The 23,675-nt window shown below is 43.0% G+C and overlaps 1 protein-coding gene across 10 annotated transcripts in view; it reads left to right on the top strand.

The window, feature by feature from the left end:
• LOC137438841 (DNA (cytosine-5)-methyltransferase 3A) overlaps positions 1–23,675 on the top strand; it is a 90,316-nt gene that overhangs the window by 54,237 nt on the left and 12,404 nt on the right. For all 10 annotated transcript variants that reach the window (XM_078767326.1, XM_078767325.1, XM_068134255.2 and 7 more), the window contains 9 exons: positions 2,100–2,222; positions 3,892–4,050; positions 10,202–10,309; positions 10,933–11,092; positions 17,791–17,919; positions 20,210–20,254; positions 20,395–20,474; positions 22,806–22,918; positions 23,465–23,648. In XM_078767326.1, coding sequence (XP_078623452.1) covers positions 2,100–2,222; positions 3,892–4,050; positions 10,202–10,309; positions 10,933–11,092; positions 17,791–17,919; positions 20,210–20,254; positions 20,395–20,474; positions 22,806–22,918; positions 23,465–23,648 — 1,101 coding nt within the window. The remainder of the gene's footprint in view (positions 1–2,099; positions 2,223–3,891; positions 4,051–10,201; positions 10,310–10,932; positions 11,093–17,790; positions 17,920–20,209; positions 20,255–20,394; positions 20,475–22,805; positions 22,919–23,464; positions 23,649–23,675) is intronic.

Genomic DNA, 23,675 nt, shown 5'->3' with positions numbered 1-23,675 from the left:
TCCTTTCCTCTACTGCACGTGCTGGGGGTGCAGTTCCATCCCTGAACCTTCAATCCTGGGGCAGAAATAAAAATGTGGATGGTCAGGGAAGGCACCTAGAATTGCCTTACAAGTGGAAAAGCAATTCACACACTTGGGATTCTCCAAGTAGACATTGTAGTTGACAGCCTCTTTGTCAGGCCACATTCCAGAGGATCAGTGTGCTGCTAAGTTGCTCTTTTTCTTAACAGTGTGGAAGCTTGGTACTTTTGTGGAATTCAAACCTGTAGCAAGTTCTCTTATATTGACGATGTAAGACTGAAGCTGGACTTCTGTACTTCATTGATCAAATCCAGAGCCGTTCCGAGTTTATTATGAATGTATTAGCCTCCAAATAAATGATATTTCCATTAGGTTGAAGGATAGAAATCAGGAGGTTAATTTACAGACAATGAAATGTTGGAGAACAGGCAAAGATGATCCAAAAGCATTAGCGAGAGTAGTGGAGATCACGCGTAGGTTCGAATGACGTGAGATGGTGCCTCGGCGCCGTCTTGATGGACTCGAAAGCAAATGCGTACAATATCAGGAAAGCGATTCGATTTGATGAAAAACGAGTTTGTGGATGGAACTGTGAAGAATTTTCAATGAGGGACAGATGGCCGAGAAAAGAGATGGTGCAAGGCCATATACCACGTAAGAGTCGGTAGAAAAGCAAGAGGCCGCCAAACTGTCCACATTGTGCAAGGAACATGGAACCCTTACATGTGGGAAATGCAAACAAGATACTAGACCGTGCAGCATCATGACCTCCATGTTGAATCGCAGATGTTCTGGCCTACAATGAAGCAGTTCACTCCATTACTTTGTGGACCAAAACAACTATGTCAATAGGAGGAGCTAAGGAGAATTTAGGAAAAATGCCCTATGATGATGCTGAGTAGGTTGAAGAAGATGGCAGCGAATGGCCGATAAATGCACGTCTGTTCTTGGAGTGCAAGTGGATCTTGTCGTCAGCCACTCCAAAAGTGTGCCAGAGCTGTTTAGATTGAGAGGCCTTAAGACTGAGTAGTACAGTGGGGTTCACTTGTGTTGCTGTATGTGGCCTAATGGGTTGATGTTTAGGAAATATCCAAGGAAGGTACATCAAATTACCTGAAGGAACTTGTTATTGTTAATCAAGCAGAGTAAACACTTTGGGATTTGTTGCAAGCGCCTCGTACTGTTGTCTCAGCTATTCCTGTGTCTGTGAATTGGTAAATGTACACTTTCCGTATGATGATGGGATATATGAACAACATTTATTTGCTTTAGTTCATGGCTCTGCAAATTGAAGTCATCCTGCCATGGGTGTCCAAATTCCCATAGACAGTGCAGTGTGTTATATTTATAAACAATTAAATAACATGATGACCGAGGTCCTATGGTCCTGTGGCCATTAGCTTGAGACAGAAACTTGTTCATACCGAGAACGTGGAACTACTCTAATTGTGAATTCCATCTATTTATCACAGGAATTTCAGGATAATGAACAATTATGCTGTTAGAGTGAGCACACACACACACACACACACACACACACACACACACACACACACAGCACACACACACAGCACACACACACAGCACACACATATATATATATATGTATATATATATATATGTAATTATATATACAGTGTATATGATCAGAACAGGTTAAAAACCCACTTTTCACAGTGTTTACACGCAATGGGAAAATGGTGAGGGGCACCACTTTACAATATAACGTGCTTTGTGCTCTACTGTGAAACTCGGTGAACGGCACAGCCATTTGGCATTATGGTCCAAATGATTTTACTGGTGCGTGCCAAATAGTCGCTCAACTCCCCCCTCCTTCTTCCCTCTGCTTTCCTCCCTCTTCCCTCCTCCCTCTGCCCTCTGCCCTCCTCGCCACGGGATGTGGTCGAGGTTTTTTATTTTCCCTTCTCTGTAAAAGCGATGCAATCGGAAAGCTACCTTCACACAACACCAGTGTGCATGGAAACAACACAAACACATGATTGTGGTTTGGTTTGACATTTCGAGGCCGGTCTCCAAATGTACCTCAAGCAGCGGATTGCCCTGTCCGTTCCCTCCAGCCACAGATCTCCCAGCGCCCGGGCGGCCAAGCTTCCAGGTGTCCAAAGGCCCCGGTCTGCTTGCAGCCCACAAAGGCCAGGGCTCAGCATCGTGGAACTCTCGGTGGCACAACGCCCCCCGCGGTATGGTGCCCATTGCGGGCATGTACTGTAGTGCCCAGCCCAGGGATTTAGCTTCCGGTTTATAAAGGGGGCTATCGACAAAGGTATGTCCCTTAGCTGGCTGCCTGAACATGGAGACAAAACGTATGAAACAATTAAATATTTTGTGTTTTTTGTTTTTATTTCACATGATGAAGCACCATTGGATTTGGGAGATTTATGGGATTTTAGGGATCTATCCATCATCCCCCTTCCATCCTCACCCGACAATTCTCTGCAATCTGAATTACCCCAAATATGCAAATGGGTGAATGTAGTGCTCATAAAATGGAGCTAACCACTGGTTTCCTATATATCCGAGTAATAGGTTTTATCAACTGAAAGTGCACAAAGGTTATACTAACCTCTTTGAGAAGCAACGGGAAGTTTACGTTTCAGGCGTTAGCTCTTCGTCCCTCTTGCTCTGACGAAGGGCTAACCTCCCAAACCTCACCTTTACGTTGCTCCACACGGTGGTTAACATAACCGTTGTCATCCTTCAGTTGATAAACCCTATCATTTTATTATCCACCAGCCGACACAAGCCTTATCAGACTAGAATTCCGATTATATAGCAGCAATGACGTCATGCTTCATTGCTCTTTGCATCACAGGAAAATGTCCAATTATCGTCAGCCCTGGTATACATCATGATCAACTTAGGAGGGGTGTTCAAACAGTTTTATGAACGAGGTACTCACAATAGTCCAAGAAACACTGAGGTTATTTTTGTCCAATTATTAATTATAATTAATAAGAAAATACATTCTACACAAAAATACAAAATCATTATATTTGTATACTTATTTACTGAACATTATATAATATCAGTGCATCTTGGAGGATTGTAGGTATCACCTCTCTTCGTCCTATTAGGGCTTCAATAGATGGAATCGAGAGGAAGTTGATTAAGGTATGTCAACCGCCATCTTAACCAAGAAGAAGATGACGTTTCGGCATCAACCCTTCGTTAGCCCATCGAAGGTTTAACACCTGAAACTTCAGCTTCCCCTTGGTTCCCATGGCAGTTATCATACCTCGATCAACGTCTTCTCGATTCAATCTATTGTTCTACCTGTCCTCCGACCCAGATCCACACTAGGCCTTCACCAGAAAGACTAGCTATTCGACCTTTCAGTAGTTCACCTTGGTAACTCAGTTGTACATCGCGATGCTTTTACTTTTTTCTGTTCTCCGTATTATCCAGTTTTGCATGAAATCTTATTTCCAGTCATCCTCCACGTTTTGCTTTCAAATAATTTGCGAAATAAGGACAGTGAATCTGTCTTGCTATCACAAGAGGATGTAAAGCTGATTAGCTCATTATATTTTGAGATGTGGAATTATGGAAAAGATATGATTCCTATATGTTTGTTGTGTATAATCAGAAATTAACAACCATTTTGTCACAAACATGAACCCAATAACGATCAGATACCACCCTTAACCAACCACCACTCCTGCCCTTTCACCAAAACATTACATAACCCTTCTTTAGGTTGCCCTGCATGCACTTGGGGTTATCTTTTTACAGGCCACAGAATGCTCTGTAGTGATTTGAGCTAAGAATATACATGCCAACATCATTCAGAACAATTGTACCAATGTAACGTGTCATGCTGATAGCATATCCCATGCCGTCCTTGTCCAGGAGGGCGAGGGAGTTGGTATTGGGGAACTTGTTTGGGGAAAGATCCGTGGCTACGGCTGGTGGCCTGGCCGCATCGTGTCGCAGCTGGAAACTGGAAAGGCCATGGCTATATCCGGTCATCGCTGGATCAGATGGTTCGGGGACAGTAAGTTTTCCCAGGTAAGGCTCAGCATTGATAAGCCATGATGTTGTAATCTTCGTGTGGTCTTCAAGTAACATCCCACTGCACTCTTGGGAAATTGGTCCTTTAGGCCATTGGGTACGGTGACACCCTCTGGCAGCCTTGCAGAATGTAAATGTCATTTTAAAGTACTTAATAAAAAAGGATAAAGTGATGAGAAAAATAATTGCATTATCCTACAAAGATGACGACACACAAGTGTAAATATATATTTTAATTCTGATAAAGTTTTCTGTTGTATAATTTATCAAAATTCAGGAAACATAGAAAATGAACACAAAAAGGGCATGGAAAGTAGAGAAACCGTTTTGCACTTTAACTCGTTTACTCACAATTTACATCTTCACAGTCAAACATTTACAAACTGCAATCTGCAACCTTCGCCTAAAGTTTGTTAAACAATGCTGTCAGGCTCAACTTGTACTGGTCAACTTGTACATGCATCACATGCAGGACAAGGACATCAGTATACTTTACATGAATTACAAGGACTCTAGGAGATGATGCACAAATCAAATCAATATTTGCCATTTGAATCTGGGTCACCAGCATTGTGAGCTGCAGTGCCTACAGAAAGTATCGAAGAATATACACTTACTTCCACAAAACTATTCACACCCCTTGACTTTTTCACATTTTGTTGTGTTACAGCCTGAATTTAAAATGGGTTAAATTAAGATTTGATTTGTCACTGATCTACACATAATACCCATGATGTGAAAGTGGATTTTTTTTTTGAATATTCTTACAAATTAATTAAAAATAAAAAGCTGAAATGTCATGAGTCAATAAGTATTCAACCTCTTTCCCATGACACTCCAAATTGAACTCAGGTGCATCCAATTTCCTTTGATCATCCTTGAGATGTCTACAACTTGACTGGAGTCCACCTGTCTCAAGTCAATTGATTGGACATGATTTAGAAAGAAACACACCTTTCTATACAAGGTCCCAAGGTTGACAGTGAACGTCAGAACAGAAACTCCACCATGAAGTTCAAGGAGCTGTCCGTAGAACTATGAGATAGAATTGTGAGGATGCATAGATCTGGGTAAGGATATAAAACAATTTCTAGAGTGTTGAAAGTTCTAAAGGACAAAGCGATCTCCATCATTAGGTAATGGAGAGAATATGGAACTACCCAGACTCTTCCTAATGCTGGCCATCTGACCAAACTGAGCACCTGGACAAGGACCTTGGTCAGGGAGGTGACCAAGAACCCAATGACCACTCTGACAGAACTACAGAATTCCTTGGTTGAGATGGGAGAACCTGCTGGAAGGACAGCAGTCTCTGCAGCACTTCACAAATCTAGGCTTTATGGGAGAGTGGCCAGACCGGAGACATACCTGAGAAAAAGGAAAATGACAGCACACCTGGAGTTTGCAAAAAGGCATGTGAAACACTCAGAGCATGAGGCAAAATATTATGTGGTCTGATGAGATGAAAATTGAACTCGTTGACCTGAATGCAAAGCACTACAACTGGCAGAAACCGAGCGCAGCTGATCACCCATCTAACACCATCCTTACAGTGATGCATTTTGATGGCAGCATCATGCTATGGGGATGCTTTTCAGTGGCAGGGACTGGGAGACTTGTAAGAATAGAGGGAACAATGAATGGAGCCAAATACAGGCAAATCCTTGAGGAGAACTTGCTTCAGAGTGCAAAAGACCTGAGACTGCAACGAATATTTACATTCCAACAGGAAATGACCCCAAGCATACAGACAAAGGCATGCTAGAATGGTTTCAGAACAAGAATGTGGAAGTCCTTGAGTGGCCCAGCCAAAGCCCAGACTTGAGTCTCATTGAGAATCTGTGGAAAGACTGGAAGATTGCTTGTTTACTGACGCTCCCCATCTAATTTGAGAGAGCCAAATGGGAGAAACACCCCAAATCCAGATGGGCAAAGCTGATACAGACATACCCAAGAAGACTCGAAGCTGGAATCACTGCCAAAGGCACTTCTACAAAGTATTGATTCAGGGGGTTGAATACATTAGATATTTCTGTGTTGCATTTTTTTTAATGTGTAAAATTTTCTAATCACTTTGGCATTCTGGGATATTTTGAGCAGATCGGTAACAAAAAAAATTATATTTAATACATTTTAAATTCAAGCTATAACAACATGTGAAAAAGTCAAGGGGTGTGAATACTTCCTGAAGGAACTATAAGTGTTGAGGTTACCAAAGATTCTTCTGAATACTGGTGTCCTAACATGGTGCTGTTGGATTGTTATGAGTATCACATGTGATATCGTTCAGTGTTGGAGTATCACTGCAATAATGGACTTTATGTGCTATGTGACCGCTTAGCAGGAAATACATTCCACATATGCAACACATGTTTCTTCAGGGCCCCACACCTGTGGGCAGCACAGGTAATATATGTGGGTGATGCAGGTCATATTCTGGGTAATGCAGGTTTCATTTGTGGGCATTACAGATTACACACGTGGACAGTGCAGGTCACACCAGTGGGCAACAAACCTTCAAGGCACAAGCGAAGGTACTCCGTTAAATGTACATGCAATATTGTACATCTCTGGTGGTGCGTGGATGCCAACATTGGTCCTGAGGGTACCCCAGTAATTTCAAAATCATGGGAGCCCAATTGAATGTGATACTACAGCAATGCACTGTGGGTACAAAGAAGCCTCATGCATGATTTTGGGCCATTTAGTCCCTCTCCAATAGAATCGCCCAGAGGTTGGACCAATTCCTAGGGCTTTTGCCCTGCTGCATAACCACTCGTTTTTATTTGTACTAACACTCAGGTAACCAGGTGTGTTGAATAGTCTGGAGAAAAACAAACCTACCAGCATGTGTGAGATTTTACTATTGACTATTGCAATGTTGGATCTCAGATTTTACTTTAACGTGGTACACTGTTTTTCCTATCTAGTCCGTTCTTGCTGCTTTTGCTACCAATAAACCTGTAGTCTGTGGCATTTAGAGGTGAATGAGGTCTCAAGCATTGACTAACTGTGCTGTCTCTTTCAGGCAGTGAGTTGCAGCACCATAGCTAGTTAGAACTAATGGTGCCGATGATGGTGCCGATATGGCCAATATGGGGAAAAATAAAGAAAAGAAAAAAAATTAAGATAAACTTTCCTTCTCGTGATGCCAGACTAGGCAGCTTGATGACCAAAGGGTTGCTGGTTTTCAGGATAAAAGACCAAAAAACTAAGGATTCTGGACTGTTTTTAACAACCAGTACACCCACTCCCTACGTAAGCAGCAGGAAGGGTCATGTTATTATCCTCTCTGGGGTATATAGATTATAGTAGATCTAGGCTAAGGTATATTCGTCTGTGGTGGACACGATAAGCATAGAACGCCTCAAGGATGCCGGGGGTCCTCCAAATTTCTTTCAGCTTCGTGTTAAACAGCGGAGCGACCCTTTAAAAAGGTAATCGTGTTTGTGGTTTATAATATTTTTAAATTCCCTATCATATAATTTAATTACGTAAGGGTGTCGGTGGCAATATCGCACGTCAAAAAACCCCTTGGGGAGGTGGGATATTGTTTTGTAATAACATTAATATTATGCTATTATCATTATTGTTGTTATTACTTTTGCTATTAGAAGCGACCTTGGAAAAATTCCATGATAAGCCTTAACATGGTGTTTGTTCAAGGAGAAAAATCCCCATGGGGAGGGGGAGAAGTCACTACACTACAAATGAAGTCACAACAACCTCCATCATGTGACCCTTAATCCTGCCATCATGTTTGGTTGAGATTGTATAAATAACAACTAATGACCAAATGTATCGCGGTCAGACATACATACACCAAATTGCGTATTTTAGTATGATAAGATGTAAAGTACAGACCTACTGAAGAAAATGCTGCTGTTCTGTTCACACAAGTGCCCCAAAACTTTTTATTTTCAAAAATGCTCAAAAGTTTTTCCAACTCTTTTGCTTTGGTTTTATACATTGCCTAATTTTTTTAAGATGAGGAATGGTGGACTAACTATAAATAAATGCTGCTGTTTACAAATGCATGATACTTTCTGTGTTTTTGAGTGTATAATATGTTGTGTCAAATAAATGTTTTAATTTAAGTTCGACAATTTTGGGTAATTCCAATTTTTTTTACCTGCGACGTGTCACAGGTCTACAGTAGCACCGCATGGTTGTTGGGGTTGTTGTGGTTCTTGTTCGAAGTCGATTTTTGAAATGTGCACCCATTGATCAGACAGCTGTCGGACCCACACACATTTGTCGCTTGACTCCACCCACCATAGCCCTGGCACCCAGACAAAATATTATGGCCACCATCTTGGTTTTCTGGTCAGCCTAAGACATCAGACCTGTAAGGCCTCTGCTGATTATACACTGCCCGGGTTTGTTGCGTCAGATTTCCATTGGCTTTTTTGGGTTGAGTGTTACTCATGATGACGTACGATGAAAAACTCAATCAATCTATATATAAATATATTTTATATATCAATAAAACACAGTTTGTGTGTGTGTTACCTATAGACTCCTAAATGGAGAGGCTCACGTACTTGATTTTTGGCATAGACATGGCCATTGGGCCTGGGAAGGATATGGCCTCCCTAAAAATGACCTCCGATGACGAGATCCATATTTTTTATTCATAGTTAATGTAGCGCATTTCAGTGAGGAACATTATGCACTGAATCGCAGCCTGTGCCAGAGCAGCTCGCTGATTCGTTCAGAGCGATCACGTGATGTTCCATCCTCGCCGCCAGACTCGCTCACGTCCCTCCCTCCCTGTCCCCCCTCCCCTCCCTCCCCCCACCCCTCCCTCTCCTTCCCCCCCTCCCCTCCCTCCCCCTCCCCTCCCGTCCCCTTTCCCCCACCCCTCCCTCCCCCCCTTCCCCCCTCCCCTCCCCTTCCACCCTCCTTCCCACCTCCTTCCCCCTCTCCTCCTCCCCTTTCCCCTCCTCCCCTCCCCTTCCACCCTCCGCCCCCTTCCCCTCCTCCCCCCCATTCCCCCCCCCCCGTCCCGCTCCCCTTCCCCCCCCTCCCCTCCCCTCCCCCTCCCCCCCCTCCGCTCCTGTCCCCTTCCCTCCCCTCCCCTTCCACCCCTTCTCTCCCCCTCCCCCGCCCGGCAACGCCGGGTACTTCTGCTAATATATATATATATATATTATATATATATATATAAACGCCATTGTCTCTGTCTGTCTGTCTGTCTCTGTCTCTCTGGCTTTCTTTGTTCCTTATGCACTGCCACATATTTTAAGTTACAAATTCCAAATTTGGGATACAAATACAACTTTGTGTGAGAAGGGGAGGAGGGTGGAGGTTAATATACCTCGCGTGGGGGTGTGGTGGGCGGGGAGGACATAAATTCTCGATATAAATGTGTCCCATGTAGCAACTTTTGGTATTCCAATTTCCTTTTGTACCTGGGCAACGCTGAGGTTAAAGCACTCTTCACACGGGTACATTTATTTTGGCAAATTGGAGGACTAATCGGGCCGTCAATGAAGCGACTGGTAGGCTCCTCTAGCATCAAATAGCAATTATTTAGTTAGTAAATAAAAAAGTTTACTCAAGCCTGTCAGCATGCAAGGTACATAGCTCCCTAAAAATCGGATTATGTAATTTTTAAACGGCCCCATAATGGCGTTAAACAATCTGTTGGCGTTAAAGACTGTGTGACAAATCAGCTCATTCTGATATAACCGTGGTGGAGGCTGTCATGAGTGAGATGTGTCGAGTTAATCTTTTAATAGCGCATTAAATGTGTGTTTCCCAATTGGCCCATTACCGGATTTTGTTGCAGGTTGTGACCACAGTGCGGTCATTCTTCCTATTATTAAATTGTTTTATCAGATGCATATATCGATGCTCTAAATATCATTATCGGCATCGGCCCTTGAAAAACCCATGTCGGTCGACCTCTAGTTAGAATCCCGCTCTTACATCCTATACACGAGTTTACTTTTTTAAATATATGACAATGCACATGGACATAAAATGGGCCATGAGAAGTCTATGGCCTTTAGCTTCAAAAACCTAAAGGTAAGCGGAGGAGTGACCTGAGATAGGAAGTGGTGAACAGACGAGAGAAGAAAGGAACAAATCAATCAGTAGTTCAACACATTGTAAGCCTGGTTACCTTGCTTTGTGTCTTCAGGTGCAACTGGACAAGTTACGACCATTGGGCGAGTTCACAGAGCATTTTCATTGGCCAACGTACAACAAACGTGTGGCATACCGACGGGCCGTCTTTGAAGCACTGAAGGTAGGCAAAGCCTCACTGTGATGCATGCACCGTATACCTCTTCTAACCTTTACCACTTGTACTACATTTGTTTTATACGATATAATTGCATCGTTATTATCACACTCTGATTCTAGAGCTAACGGATGTTATTTGAGTAGAGGTTACAAAAATATGGCTGCTTACCATAGATGAGAGATTACATGTGGACATGATAGAAATATATAAGATGTTAAAGGGGGCTGACAAAGTAAATGTGAGTAGATTTTTGTTGAGGTGGTTATGGATTCAGTGATAGGAGGATAGAGTTGGTTGGAGCGAATTGGGCAAGTAGGAGTGTTCATGCCCATGTGTTGGTGTCTCACTTCCTATACATGTGCCAGTGTCTCATCACGTCTGCCATCGTCTCACTTTGTGTGTGTGTGTGTTTGTGTGTGTGTGTGTGTGTGTGTGTGTGTGTGTGTGTTTGTGTGTGTGTGTGTGTTTGTGTGTGTGTGTGTGTTTGTGTGTGTGTGTGCGCGCACGTGCCATCGTCTCACTGTGCATGTGTTGTCTGACTGTGCATGTGCCGGTGTCACACTGCATGTGTCTGTGTCTTACTGTGCCATATATCTGCATCACACGGGCTACACCCATGTACCCAGGTGGCGAGTGAGCGAGCAGAAAAATCATTTGAAGCCGTTGATCAGTTTGGAGATGGTGAACCTCAACGTGGTGTACTTGAAGAGCTTTTGCAGCCCATGTTAGATTGGGCCCTTGGAGGATTTATTCCCACGGGCGTCAATGGATTGCAGCCTTCTGAAGGTCAGAGGTCATTTCATGAACAAATTTTTGTGTTCTATGCAGTTCTTCACTGGTTTACAGAGTGAAGATATTTTATATTTTGAAATTTTATATTTTGAATAGTGTAGAACATGAATTGAAAAATGAATCAAAACATGGGCCTGTGGATTAGCAATAATTTGGCTATGGAATTGGCAAAATGTACGGAATCCCATCTTGATTGCACATTCTATGAACTCTCTTGTTTATGATGGAAAAGGTACACTGATGTATTCAAATGTCCTTGTTCTTCACATGTTTTCTGTGCATTCTCCCAATTAATTTTTTTCGAACTGATATATTAGTCTTTGATACATTTACATTCCCATTGCCATCTCTACAAGAGTGAAGCTCATGGAAGAGCAAGTTTGAACTGACAGTGGTGTAGCGGGGCAATTAATTGGGCACACTCGCAAAGACAATGAATGAACAGGAAAGGAAAAATGAAGAAAGGAAAGAAAGAACGCTGAAACCAGCAAGTAAGAGGGTTTGATTTGGAGGGATTATAAGGGTGTAATAAAGTGCATAGGTCAGGATTGGGGATGACAGCAGGTTCCAGGGGAAGTGCTTACTTTTAAACCCTGGAAGGAAGAGTGGGATCTGGAAGCGGCTGCATACACGGGAGAAGCAAGGAACAAAGGAGTTGAGGTGTGCAGTGAGCCTGGATTTTGGAAGGTTAACCAGGAGAGAAATAGTGGAAGAAGGCATGCATCCCAGAGTTTCTGGGGAGGGTTGCAGAGGGAGTAGTATCGCAGAATAGGTGGTACAAAAATAGAGACCACTGAGCTGCCTGCAATGTGAGAGCAACAGACCTTATGCTTTGGCCTCATTGTGAGAGATTATTTAATTATTTTTTGTATACAAGATCGAGGCTCGTGTAAGAGCTAACATCAATCACAAAAAAAAAAAACAATCGGACAAACAAAACATACAATAATTGGAGCGGGAGACAAGATGGGGAGAGAGAGGGAAGCACACAAGTACAACAGCAGAGAACAGGGACATTGGAAGATCTGTGGGAAGGAGAGGGCTTGGGGGGGAGGAGGCATGGGAAGATGGAGTGGGGGGTGGGGGGGTGGGAGAGATTATAAAATACATGGACACTGCTAGAAATTCCAGGAAAGAAGTTGGTATTTAAAAAAAAGTGGATTTGGGGTGAATTAACGGGGGTAGAAGAGATCAAGGTTATGGATGGGGGAAAATAAGAGATGGTGGTTTATTGGTGGATATGAGATTCCAGTAATGTTCAGAGCTTTAGATTCAACAGAATCCAGGACACACAGACGTGATGCTGGAGCACCAGCCCATAGCGGAGAACATTACTCCATTGAGATACAGACAAAGGCCTTGTAGACTGAGTAGCTCTGATTTTCTAAGGTAAGACTTGGATCAATGGGAGGTCTGCAACTGGCTTTAGAGGCCATGTTTGCTTAGTGGTCGACCCAGGAAAGGTCTGGCTGATAATAAGGCTTAGAAGTTCAAGAGACTGAACCTCTTCCAGTGGATGACCAAGGAAGTAGATAGCTGGTTCGTTTGACGATCATTCCGAAGAAATAGAGTGAGACTGTGGGATTTTCCAGGATTTAAGGACATGTTACATTTGTCAGACCAGAGTCTAATAATTTCTAAATCAGCAGAGAAAGACGCTGCTACAGTCTGCCTTACAGTGGGATGGAGTACTGTACAACACAATGTGGAGTCGTCTGCAAAAAGGAAGATAGAGTTTTCCAGGGCATTGGAGAGGCCATCTATGTTGATGAGGAACAAGACTGGGACCAAAACACTGCCTTGGGGAACTCCAGCCTCCACTGGGAGGGGATGGGAAAGGGTCCCATTGATGGCAATACATTGACTGCACTAGTGGTGGAAGTTAGAAATCCAGGAATGAAGGTAGGTAGCCTTGTATGCCATGGGCAGAGAGCTTCACAAGCAAACCAGGATACCAGACTGTGTCGAATGCATGAGATATGTTCAATAAAACAGTTATATCCCCTTGTTTGAGATTGAGGGCCTCCAACCATTGTGAGAGGAGCAAATGCATGTTCAGAGTTGAGTGATGGGGACAAAATCCAAGCTGATGGTCAGAGATCAGTCTTTTGGAAAACAGGCATGACTTGATAAAGGAAATAATGATGGATTCCGTTAAGTTGCACTGGCCCATAGTTGGTCGGGTCTGTTGTTGCACCCTTCTGGTAGGGTTAGCAGGCTGTCTGAAGGCGGCCAAATCAGGACAGATTGAATCAGGCAGACAAAGCGGAAGCAAGAATGGCAGAGAAGGATTTGAGAAAATTGATACTGATGGCACCTGGGCCCGTCACTGATGCAGAGTCAAGGTTCGAATAACTTTCTCGGTTGAAAAGGATACAAACTCTAGTAGGCAGTGTGTACAAAAGGGCTGACAGGATGGACAGGAGGTATGCACACTCGCCTCCAAGCTGGCTAGTCTGGCTTTTAATCCCGACCCATCTATAAACTGTCATTCTGCTGTTTCACAGGCAGGGCGATTCATCAATGTGTGTGCCGCCCCTCTGATGGACGTTAAATTGGGATACATAATCAATAATACATAATTAATAGTCTGCCAGCATTCATTGATGGACGTTAAATATCCCATTGTGTCCTTCGCAAAGAGTCGGCGAGCTATTGTCAGCATCATGGCCAAATTACAAATTCCTGCCCTAACCAGCAGATGGCACCGCAAGAGTGGCGCTGCGTCCCCAGCCAATGATGCTACACTGCAGCTTTCTGCTGCATACGGACAAATTAGACGTAGGTATGGAGGGGCATGATGGGGATAGAGCGGATGGATTGAGTACATGAGATGACACAAAGTTTAGACAATCTGCCTTAAAATGGATGGTTATGAGTTAATCCATATGAGAAGAAATAGAGGTGTACTGTGTATGGGGTCATCATCATTGGATGGATGGTATACCACACAGACAAACATTAGTTGGTTGTGGAGAGGTATACACAGCTAGAGATATTCCAAAGATCTTGGAGGGATTAGTGAGGACAATGGACATTGAGCAATAAAGTTCTTAACATACACTGCAACACCGCCTCTGGAGTGGGGGTGAGGCCTGTCAAAGCGGCAAAGAAAATAACCATGGAGAGACGCAGGAGAATCTGAAACATCCTGTGAGAGAAACGTTTCTGCTAAACATACAATGTCTGGAGCAGCAACCTGAATGGAGAAATCAGAAATTTTAGAATCCAGACCGAATATTGGTGGACCCCACTGTGATGGACGGGGTAGGAGTAGATGAGAAGTGAGTGGTGTGTGAGGTTAGGTGCACCGTGGGGAATGTGGGGCGTGCCGTGGGGGCAGCGGAATGCAAGGTGGCGGCGACGGGACGCACTTTGGGTGCAGACCATGAAGAGTTATGTCGTAGGCTGGTATTCTCTACAGACCGAATATCTCTTGTGGTTCCAAGCTGTGTCAAATAAAGACAGACATCACAACCAGGTCAAAAATAAGGGTTCTGAGCTCAGCAGAACTGGAATAAAAAGGATGGTGAAGAAGAAGAAGAGGTTGGGACATGAGATATTAATCAGACGGGCGAAAGAAGTTTGTGTCAAAGAGAAAAGGGAGATTAAACTTTTGTTAATGTCATTTTAAAGTTTTTAAACAAATAATCAAATTGATTATTTTAAGTAACTGAAGGAGAAGGCTTAGTGGTTAGGGTGCCGGCTTGGGATCCTAGGATCCTGGGTTCAAATCCTGGTCGATCGCTGAATTAAAGCCAGGGAGTTGACTCATGACTCAGCCTGTCATCCTTCTGAGGTCGGCAAATTGAGTACCAGCTTGACTGAGTACCAAATTGATTATTTTAAGTAACTGAAGGAGAAGGCTTAGTGGTTAGGGTGCCGGCTTGGGATCCTAGGATCCTGGGTTCGAATCCCGGTTGATCGCTGAATTAAAGCCAGGGGGGTTGACTCATGACTCAGCCTGTCATCCTTCTGAGGTCGGCAAATTGAGTACCAGCTTGCTGGGATGAATGATCACGGTGTGTACCCCAATTTAGAATAGGTACACCGTATCCCTGCGCATCGTAAGAGGCGACTAATGGTTGGCGTCAGGAAGGGCATCTAGCCATAAAAATATTGCCTCAAACAGGGAACCATTATTGTCATGGGGCCCGCAAGTCCGGCCATAAAAACATTGCCTCAAACAGGGAACCATGATTGTCATGGGGCCCGCAAGTCCGGCCATAAAAACATTGCCTCAAACAGGGAATGGGGCCCGCAAGTCCGGCCATAAAAACATTGCCTCAAACAGGGAACCATGATTGTCATGGGGCCCGCAAGGCCAACCCCCGCTCTAGCGGGGAAAAATGGCCTTAAAACGATCATTCATTCATTCATTCAAGGAGAAGGATATAGAATAACCAAAGAAGTAATAAGCCGAATGAGATTGTTATTTTTCTGTCTACATATATTTTATTAATCGGGTGGGTGGGGGTAGGTTTTGAGAAGATTTCAGAAGAGAGAGAAGTATAATAGAAGAAAAGCATGACAGGAGGACACCCAGGATAAAAAAGAGATTGTGTATCAGACCTGAGGCCAAAGCAGACACAAACACAAATTCATCACGACAGTATCAAGTAGACATTGAAAGACACGGGAATGGATACAAACACAACTACAAAGAGCAATCGGAGATTGCAGACACCCGCCAAGACTTGTTTTGTGTGGTGTTTGGGGGTGTGAGCTTTTGTAGTGTATTTTGTGTGGTGTTTGTGTTTTTGTGGTGTATTTTGTGTGTTGTTTGTGTGTGTGTGTGTGTGTGTGTGTGTGTGTGTGTGTGTGTGTATGTTTTGTGGTGTATTTTGTGTGGTGTGTGTGTGTGTGTCTGTTTTGTGGTGTATTTTGTGTGGTGTTTGTGTGTGTGTGTGTTCTGTGGTGTATTTTGTGTGTGTGTGTGTGTGTGTGTGTGTGTGTGTGTGTGTGTGTGTGTGCGTTTTGTGGTTTATTTTGTGTGTATGTGTGTTTTGTGGTGTATTTTGTGTGGTGTTTGGGTGTGTGTGTTTTTGTGGTGCATATTGTGTGGTGTTTGTGTGTTTTTGTGGTGTATTTTGTGTGGTGTTTGGGGGTGTGTGTGTTTTTGTGGTGCATTTTGTATGGTGTTTGTGTGTTTTTGTGGTGTATTTTGTGTGTGTGTGTGTGTGTGTGTGTGTGTGTGTGTGTGTGCGTTTTGTGGTTTATTTTGTGTATGTGTGTTTTGTGGTGTATTTTGTGTGGTGTTTGGGTGTGTGTGTGTTCTGTGGTGTATTTTGTGTGTGTGTATGTGTGTGTGCGTTTTGTGGTTTATTTTGTGTATGTGTGTTTTGTGGTGTATTTTGTGTGGTGTTTGGGTGTGTGTGTTTTTGTGGTGCATATTGTGTGGTGTTTGTGTGTTTTTGTGGTGTATTTTGTGTGGTGTTTGTGTGTTTTTGTGGTGTATTTTGTGTGTGTGTTTGTGTTTTTTTTTGTGTGTGTGTGTATGTGTATGTATGTGTTTGGTGTGTATTTTGTCTGTTGTTTGTGTTTTTGTGGTGTATTTTTGTGGTGTATTTTGTGTGATGTTTGTGTGGTGTATTTTGGGTGGTGCTTGTGTTTGTGTGGTGTTTGTGTGTGTGTGTGTGTTTTTGTCGTGTATTTTGTGTGGTGTTTGTGTGTGTGTATTTTTGTGGTGTATTTTGTGTGGTGTTTCTGTGTGTGTTTTTGTGGTGTATTTTGTGTGGTGTTTGTGTGTGTTTTGTGGTTTATTTTGTGTGGTGTTTGTGTGTGTTTTTTTTGTGTGGTGTTTGTGTGTGTATTTTTGTCGTGTATTTTGTGTGGTGTTTGTGTGTGTGTTTTTGTGGTGTATTTTGTGTGGTGTTTGTGTGTGTGTATTTTTGTGGTGTATTTTGTGTGGTGTTTGTGTGTGTGTATTTTTGTGGTGTATTTTGTGTGGTGTTTGTGTGCTGGTGTGCTGATAGAGAGCATATCTCCACCAGGCTGAACAATTTACATCTTGCACCCCACTGATAGGCCAGATCTGGATCCGGACCTTAATCAAAATCGAGTCACCTAACCAACTCCTCCACCAAGTTTTGTCATAATCCGTCCACAACCTTTTGAAATATGGATATATCCTGCAATACATTGTTTTTGGCCCCATCTTTCAATAGTGAAGAATCATTTATAAAATAAAAAAAATTCAATTCTCGGATTCTGATCCGGATCATCACCAAAATCAAATCACTTTCTCCTTGTTACACACCCAACCTGTTTCTCAAGTTTTGTCCCAATCCGTCCTTAACTTTTTGAGATATTCTGGTTAAAGACAGTCAAGCAGACAGACAAAGGTGAAAACATAACCATGGTCCACCTTTGGTGGCGGAGGTAACAAGAACAACATAATTCTCATTATGTATCATTGTCGTTATCATTATTATGATGTCGAATTATCATCAACGTTAGAATTTCAATAGTACGTAATTAATAGACACGCACATGTTCTGTGTGGACAAACAGACAAACTGACCTAAATGTAATAGCCTTTCCTCCGGCGCGGGTAATTATCGACAACAGGGTTGGACAGGACCGATCCAGTGCAAAATCTTAGCGCTTGGCGAAGTTTTTACTAAGCAGTCAAAAACCACGTCCATGTCAAATCACCGTGAACTAACCATGCATGGTGTCTGCATTTACAGAGGACCGGCGTGTACTCCGGTGTGCTGTGCCATGCCTTCTCCCTAACCTTCTACCACCAAGTAAGAAACTTCGGCTCTCGGAACCTGACGCAATCAAGAACAAAGCTTTACAAAAAAACATCTCCAAAGGTGAGTGATGGGTCATGCCTCGACTCTCGTTACACACTGCTGTGGACAACAACAACAACAACAACAACAACAACAACAAACTATTAATAAATGAGACTGCACTGATGGCGAATATGATTCATATATGGTGAATACGAAAGTGCTTAATGAATTAGTGGGGCGGCTTAGCCCAAATATTCAAAAGAATTGTGCATTTTGTGAAACAAGCACCAAATTTGGCACAAATGTACATTAATATGTTGCGAACATTTTCAGATATTGGGCCACTTGAAATTCCGTAATTTTTTTTTTCAAATTTTTTCGAATTTCGTAATTTCAAATTTTTCGGGTGACACCGTCACAATTTCGGTCTTCGAGGCCGGCCGATAGGCAAAGTGTGACCGGAAGGGACGAGGTTCTCCTGACCACGTGGCCCTCGATCTGGGAAGCGAGAGGCGTTCCATTAGTGGACGCGCCCCTCACGCCCGACTTTTGGGCGGCCCCGGCAGGCCGTTTGTTTTGACGTTCCGTGACAGGCCCCGCACCCCCACCTCCGGGCCGACCGGAAGCTTGTGCTGAGTACATCATACCTGAACAACTCAGTGAGGCAGAACACAGCAGTGCACACCAGGGTGACCCCTTCAGTGCATAAACCAATTAACCTGTCCACTGCAGGGCATATAGAAATGAAGTTATTTTCTGCATATAATAATAATATAAGTTCAGTTCTATATAACAATTTCTGTTATCACCACTACCACTACAACTACCACTACTACAAGCTTTGTCTGGAATTTTGTGGACTAACAGACAAACAGACATACAGACAAGCTGGGATCAAAACATTACCTCCTTCCACCATTGAGTGTAGAGGTAAACATCATGGAAATTATATCATGCCCTAGATTTAATTCATGCTTACCTGTGTATTTGCTTCACTGGTTCACAAGGTCTTTTGCATACATGTAATTCAGACTCTCGTCTTCATTGCTGACCACACAATGTTCGCAACATATTAATGTACATTTGTGCCAAATTTGGTGCTTGTATCACAAAATGCACAATTCTTTTGAATATTTGGGCTAAGCCGCCCCACTATATCGGCCGGCCTCGAAGACCGAAATTGTGACGGTGTCACCCGAAAAATTTGAAATTACGAAATTTGAAAAAATTTGAAAAAAAAAATTACGGAATTTCAAGTGGCCCAATATCTGAAAATGTTCGCAACATATTAATGTACATTTGTGCCAAATTTGGTGCTTGTATCACAAAATGCACAACAGGTTTGCTATGCTGCTACACTAAATCGCGAGTTTGTCGAGTGGTGTGTTCATTTTCTTCAATGCATTTTTATGCTGCTATACCTATGACTTGCTATGGAATCCATTTCTGATTAGTTAGGAGTTTATCATGTTTGCAGCTCAACCCTAGCTGTTAGTATAGAGAAAAGTGAAACGTAACGCTGGCGAACCAGTAGGAATGGACGAGTGTCATGTCATGAGGTCAGCTGACATAACTGAACACGTGATGACGTGTGGTGCTATAAAGTACGGGTGGATGATCATTTGCTGATTTTCCAGGTTTGAACGCATCCCTACATCCTCATTGAAGGTGCGGTTTATGGGAAGCTGCAGGGAGGGGTTTCGGTTTAGGTTTAGGAATTTGAGAATTGCCAGGTTTAGGGAGAGGATGCAGGGGAGGAAGCAGAGTTTAGGGGGTTATGCACAGTTTATGAGGGGAAGGTGGGTTTAGGGGAGGCAGTGGGGTTTAGGAGAGGAGGCAGGGTTTTGGGGAAGGAAGCGGGGCTTAAGGGAAGACGGTGAGGCTTAGGGGAAGGAGGTGGGGCTTAGAGGAGGGCGGTGGGGCTTCGGGGAAGGCGGTGGGGCTTAGGGGAAGGAGGCAGGGCTTAGGAGAAGGAGGTGGGGCTTAGGGGAAGAGGTGGGCCTTAGGGGAGGAGGCGGGCAGGGTTTTTGGGAAGGAGGCGGGGCTTAGGGGAAGGAGATGGGGCTTAGGTGCAAAAAGCTGTCAGTGAGATTGGTTCTAAACGCAGTGTGAAGGAGGAATTTGTGCGAGGACAAAACAATAAATTAACAGTGGGAAAGAGTTTCTTGTTTTGGGTAGAGGTCCTCCACACACCCTTATATCTGTCTGTATCTGTTCTGAATGACATCACTATTTTAAAGTGTCTGGGGAGAAGGAGGATACAGACTCTGGACTTCCATGCTGCATTTTAATGTTCTTTATAAAAGGACTTGCTATAGGCTATCCTGGCCTCATTAACCTCATCATTGCATCTTCATCTGTGTTGCAGAAAGGTTGATTGAACAAGTTAAAGCAAAAGAGCTCAGCATCGAAGGTGTGAATTCACGGTGGGCGTGGCAAGGCTCAATAAAAACGAATTATTTGTTTTTAACCATTAATACTTTGCCTGAAGCAAGTCTTCAACTTGTAACGAATCTCATCAGTTCATCTTGTACGAATCTGCGTGTGCTCCAGAAATATGCCTGAGTTGTGGCCAAGTGGATAATGTGAACCCTCACCCCCTGTTTGCGGGCGGCATGTGTGAGAATTGCCAGGTACGATGGTTCATGGGCCTCGAGTTTGTTTTTTTTATCTCCCTAGCCTGCTTGCCATTAAACACAAGGGGATTTTCCTTAAGCCCTATATCGAGGGCGATAACAGGGTGATTCGCCTCAATGTTGCAGGGCCTGAGCGCAAGATGAGAACCTTGTCCCCTCATAAATGAGTGTGTGTTTGTCAAATGGCATTTTCCCACAGAAAACTTAGTTTTGCACAAATATTACCTCAAAATTGGTGCTGATTACAGCAAATTGCCCACCAATTACCAGACGCCTTATTTCACTTTTATCTTTGCTAACTATTAAACCAAAAGATGAGGTTATTTCGTCCTTTTTACCTCTGCCACAAAAGGTGGATGGAGGTTATGTTTTCACCCCTGTCTGTCTGTCCGTTTGTGAACAAAATATCTCAAAAAGTTGCGGACGGATTCAGACGAAATTTGTCAGAGATGTAGCGTATGTGATACAGCCAAAATGATTCGAATTTGGTGAAGATACGGATTCGGATCCGGGTACTAGAATTTTTATGTGATTCTTCACCATTGGGAGATAGGGCCAAAACCGATACGTAGCAGGATATCTCAAAAAGTTGTGGACGGATTTGGACGAAACTTGTTGGACAGGTTGTGTTTGTGACGAGGAATAATCGATTAGATTTTTGTGAAGATTCGGATCCGGATCCAGGTAGTAGAAATTTAAAAGTAATTCTTCACCATTGAGTGATATGGCTAACCAGGCGAAGGTATGCTCTCTGCTGTGTATTGCAAGCAATGTGCTCTGCAAGATGGTAAATGTGATGCAGATGGCTGTGGATGGAATATTGAGGAAAAAGCAGGCTGCATTTTGAAGAAATAGAGGGTGTAGATAGTGTTGGAACTTGGTAGCAAAAACTCGGTTTGGATCCGGCTCAGTAATTTTCGCTAAAATTTACCTGTTCCTGGATTGGATCGGAACTAGGATAAGTATGCATCTTTTTACATGATCAGGACTCGTGGAAGAGCTGGAATCAAGCGTACATAAATTGATCGCACGGGAGACGCATGGCCTCAATGTAAGCTGCATTGACAGGTACAGCTGGCACTGCTCGCATTACAATACATACAACAATGTCCTACACTGGAAATGACAGCGATCTAAAGGGTTTCTGCTGTCACAGAATAATACAAATTGTACCGCTGCAAAGGTAACTAGAACACATACCTACGCCAGGACGAACATTTTACGTTTTGCATCCCACTGATGGGTCGGATCTGGATTCGGACCTGAACCAAAATCTAATCGGCTTGGTCTTATCACCTACCCAACTCATTCACCAAGTTTTGTCAAAGTCCATCCATAACTTCTCGAATCTGGATCTCCTTAAAAAAATTCTCGCATTCCGGATCCAGATCTTCTCAAAAGAATTCTCGTATCCGGATCCGGATCTTCACCAAAATCTAATTAATTCCTCCTTGTCACTCACCCAACCTGTTCACCAAGTTTCGTTCGAATCCATATTTGATCCATATCCGAAAGCATATCTGATTCATATATAAATGCACATTTTACCGCACACACTTTCAAAATACTGCAATTACTTCGTTTCATGCAATGAGAAAATATCCGAGCTATTTTCCGACTCGGACTCAGCTCGGAAGTGCAACCTGCCAAGTTTAAGTTCGGGAATTTGGTTCTTGCTGATCCACCTTCAAATTCATTATCAAGTCTTGCTGAAATGTTCATTTGATGGATATATATTACATATGTATATATATATATATATGTTTATATATATATATGTATATATATATATATATGTATGTGTGTGTGTGTGTGTGTGTGTGTGTGTGTGTGTGTGTGTGTGTGTGTGTGTGTGTGTGTGTGTGTGTGTGCATAAATACATACATAACCGGAAGAAGTTAAATGTTGTATTAAAGCCAACTTGCCACCATTCAGCTCTTTCACGAGCCTCGATTCAGTATACAAAAAAAAAAAAAAAAATTACAATTGTTCAGAAGCAACTTTCGTAACTTGTTTAATTTCTTCTGGTTATGAACTTTATGCAAATGCAGCACCCTACCTATAGTGTGCAGTTTCTGCTATTTTCCACAGATAATGTGTGTACACTGTATACTGTATATATACACAAGTTTGCCAAAAGTTGCTGTTCCATCACACGTGTTCATGCAAATGCCACGCTGCTCTGTTAAAATATTACTTTGCAAAATCCCACTTGATAATTCTGGGGTTCGGATTATCAACATGCATATTTCATATCTCGGAGATCATCAACATAACTCTGGAGTAGCCAGAGTGGGACAGTGCGAGTGCATTTTGTGTGTCCTGTAGGACATCTACTTGGAGTGTTCTTACCTATTTGATGAAGATGGATATCAATCATACTGCTCCATTTGCTGCGCTGGCCAGGAGGTCATCATGTGTGGCAACGACAACTGCTGCAGGTAGTGGGGACAAGGGGGTTGAGAGTTTAGTGTGTATCTCAGCTTGAGTTAATGCCTTCGATTTGAGTTTTGGTTGGCCTTTTTGGTGTTCGTCCTCAATATTGTTCATCTCCAAAAAGCAGACATGGACATTTATAGCTCCATTTTTGTTTTTACTAAAGTTCATTCATAATATGACCGTCTGGTCCATGACCTCTGAAGGTGAATGCAGATTTCTTCACCAAATTTACTATATGCCAAGCCGTATAAACTTCTATGGATCATAGGTCCATAGATGTTGAAGAAGTGTTAATCACCAAGATAGGCAATTCAATATTTTCTAACTTTGGCCCATTATGGACACAAATATGGCGGAATTTTTACACTAAATGACCCTCCTCTCTCTCCCCACCCCCCTGCTGCCCTCCATTTGCATATTGTCAGAATTAAGATGGCTCCTCATCAACTCATTGCTTCATTTATTCTTGGAATTTCTACAAATTTGAACTAATTTCGATGCTACTTTATTGTTACCTTGGTTCTCATAGTTTCAGCATGTGTGTGCAGGTGTTTCTGCTTGGACTGTGTTGACCTACTCGTCGGGCCAGGTACAGCAAAGGCGGCTATTGCCAAGGATCCGTGGACGTGCTACCTGTGCTTGGAGTGTGGCGAGCACGGATACCTGAAAAGACGCGCCGACTGGCCCACCCGTCTTCAGCAGTTCTTCGCCAGTGATTCCCATCAGGAATTTGTATGCACGGACTATCGTGGTTGGGGA

The sequence above is a fragment of the Myxine glutinosa genome, chromosome 13 (genome assembly GCF_964187855.1).
Source record: "Myxine glutinosa chromosome 13, kmMyxGlut1.1, whole genome shotgun sequence".
In the NCBI taxonomy this organism is placed as follows: domain Eukaryota; kingdom Metazoa; phylum Chordata; class Myxini; order Myxiniformes; family Myxinidae; genus Myxine; species Myxine glutinosa.
The sequence above is the reverse complement of the archived record's forward strand: the minus strand, read 5'-3'. Positions and strand labels throughout refer to the sequence as shown.